Source organism: Diceros bicornis, chromosome 7 (assembly GCF_020826845.1).
Source record: "Diceros bicornis minor isolate mBicDic1 chromosome 7, mDicBic1.mat.cur, whole genome shotgun sequence".
Taxonomy (NCBI): Eukaryota; Metazoa; Chordata; class Mammalia; order Perissodactyla; family Rhinocerotidae; genus Diceros; species Diceros bicornis.
The window spans coordinates 63,395,331-63,397,888 of NC_080746.1; the positions used below are offsets into that span (position 1 = coordinate 63,395,331).

The window sequence follows — 2,558 nt, forward strand, 5'->3', positions numbered from 1 at the left end:
TAATTACCATTAAATGATATTCATGAGTATTTCACAAATTGTCAAGTCCTTGAATACAAAGAGTTCTTTTTGATATTCTATACTCTAATCTGCTACCTAAATGTCTCCATGCATACAAATTTCTACACTTATTCTGTACATTAAGTTTCTAAGTAAACCAATTCTTTAGAAAATTGAAACTTAACAGGCCAGGCTGGGATATCAGATCGCTTTCTTTTTGCCCAGCTTCCATAACTTACAAGACAAAAAATAATGACCAACATCTTTATATTCTCTAATGTTCTTTTCCCCAGTAATGTGGAAATTATGTGATCTGCCTTACGGAGTATTTGTGATGATTAACTGAGTTAAAACCTATAACAAGCGACCATAGTTCCTGTTTCCTTAGAAATGTCCAATAATGTTAGCGGTGGGATGAGAATATTTAAAGATGGTGATTTCCCCTCTTCAATAACATAAACTTGGGTTAGTCCTTTTCAAGCACTGTCGGAGAGATTATTAAGATTAGTAACCTTGGATACTTTTCCTCTTAGTGAAAGATGTTCCAGTATCTCAGAGATTCCAACAGCTCTAATTTCCACGTCTCTGAGTTCATTCTTATGGGATTCCCAGGCATTCACAGCTGGCAGCACTGGCTCTCCCTGCCCCTGGCTCTGCTCTACCTCTTAGCTCTCAGCGCCAACATCCTTATCCTGATCGTCATCAATCAAGAAGCAACCCTGCACCAGCCTATGTACCATTTCCTGGGCATCTTGGCTGTGGTGGACATGGGCCTGACTACCACCATCATGCCCAAGATCCTGGCCATCTTATGGTTTAACGCTAAGAGGATTGGTCTCCCTGAGTGCTTTGCTCAGATGTATGTCATACATTGTTTTGTGGGCATGGAGTCAGGCATCTTTCTCTGCATGGCTGTAGATAGATATGTAGCCATTTGCCAACCACTACGCCATCCTTCAATAATTACTGAATCATTTGTGGTCAAAGCAACTGTGTTCATGGCACTGAGGAACAGTCTTTCTACCATCCCAGTGCCTGTGTTGGCTGCTCAGAGAAATTACTGCTCCCAGAACCAAATTGAGCACTGTCTGTGCACTACTCTCGGAGTCACTAGCCTATCCTGTGATGACGGGAAAATCAACAGCATCTACCAGCTAATTCTTGCCTGGACACTCATGGGAAGTGACCTGGGTTTGATTGTTTTGTCATATACTTTGATATTTCACTCTGTGCTGAAGCTGAACTCAGCAGAAGCTGCATCCAAGGCCCTAAGTACGTGCACTTCCCACCTCATCCTAATCCTTTTCTTCTATACTGTCCTCATTGTCATTTCCATCACCCACAGCACAGCAATGACAGTTCCGCTCATCCCAATTCTACTCAATGTACTACACAATGTCATTCCTCCTGCCCTCAACCCCATGGTCTATGCATTCAAGAACAAGGAACTCAGGCAGGGCTTATATAAGGTTCTTAAGCTGGACATGAAGGGCAAGTAATATGGAGAAAGTACTCACTTTTGGAATTTCTCCACATATATATCCATTATATTTTGCAAGTTTTGCAAACGGCAGAAGAACTAAGAGACATGGACATTGTGGCAACTTTTCAGTTGTATAAGGAAACAGTAGCTATTAAAAATTCAAAGAACATGGTGAAACTTATATTCAAAATCTTACTTGTCAGGAAAATCTTCATTCCAAATAATAACACAATGATGCTGATTGTCTCAAGGAACCCAAGGGAAAGACAAGTGGAACATACATTTCGTTTTCTTACCTAGTTGCCCTGGCTAGAACTTCCAGACAATGCTGAATAGAGATGGTTAGAGCAGATATCTGCCAATCTCTTCTTCTTAATTTGAAATAGTAATCCGTGTACGTTTGATATAATTACTGATCAGTAGAAATTATTTCTGCCATTTGTCTATGGGCCTTTCAATGTGTCTTATATATTTTTTAAATGGGCTAAGAATTTGAACAGACATTTCTCTAAAGAAGATGTGCAATGCCCAACAAGGACGTGAAAAGATGCTCAAAATCACTAAATTCAAATCAAAAGCACAATAAGACACCACTATATAATCTAAAAAGGCTACAATATTAAAAAAAATTAGCAGATGTTGAGAATTTTCTGGGAACACATTAGAGTCCTCATACATGGTGAAAGGGTATGCAAAATCACACAGGAGCTATAGAAAAAAGTTTGGTAATTACTCAAAAAGTCAAAGGCAGTTAGCATATAGCTGATCAATTCAACTCCCAAGAATATAATTTAAATAATTGAACACAAGTGTAACAACAAAACTCATGTACAAATGCTCATTGTAGCATTGTTAGCTAAAAGTGGAAAGAACCCAAATGTCCATCAGTTGTTGCATGGATAAACAAATTGAGGCATATATATACAAGAGATATTATGAATCTGTAAAAAGGATGAAGTACTGATACATGCTCCTACAGAAGTAAACTTTGAAAACATTACACTAAGTGAAAAAAAATAACAAAAGATTAAGAGTTGTATGATTCCAATTTTATGGAATCTCCAGAATAAGTAAT

At 38.2% G+C, this 2,558-nt stretch overlaps 1 protein-coding gene across 1 annotated transcript; it reads left to right on the top strand.

Annotated features, from left to right (window-relative positions):
• The first annotated feature begins 539 nt into the window (after positions 1 to 539).
• LOC131408077 (putative olfactory receptor 56B2) lies at positions 540 to 1,499 on the top strand. The gene has a single exon (XM_058544640.1). It carries the CDS (start codon positions 540 to 542, stop codon positions 1,497 to 1,499), a length of 960 nt encoding a protein of 319 aa, XP_058400623.1.
• Positions 1,500 to 2,558: the final 1,059 nt, after the last annotated feature.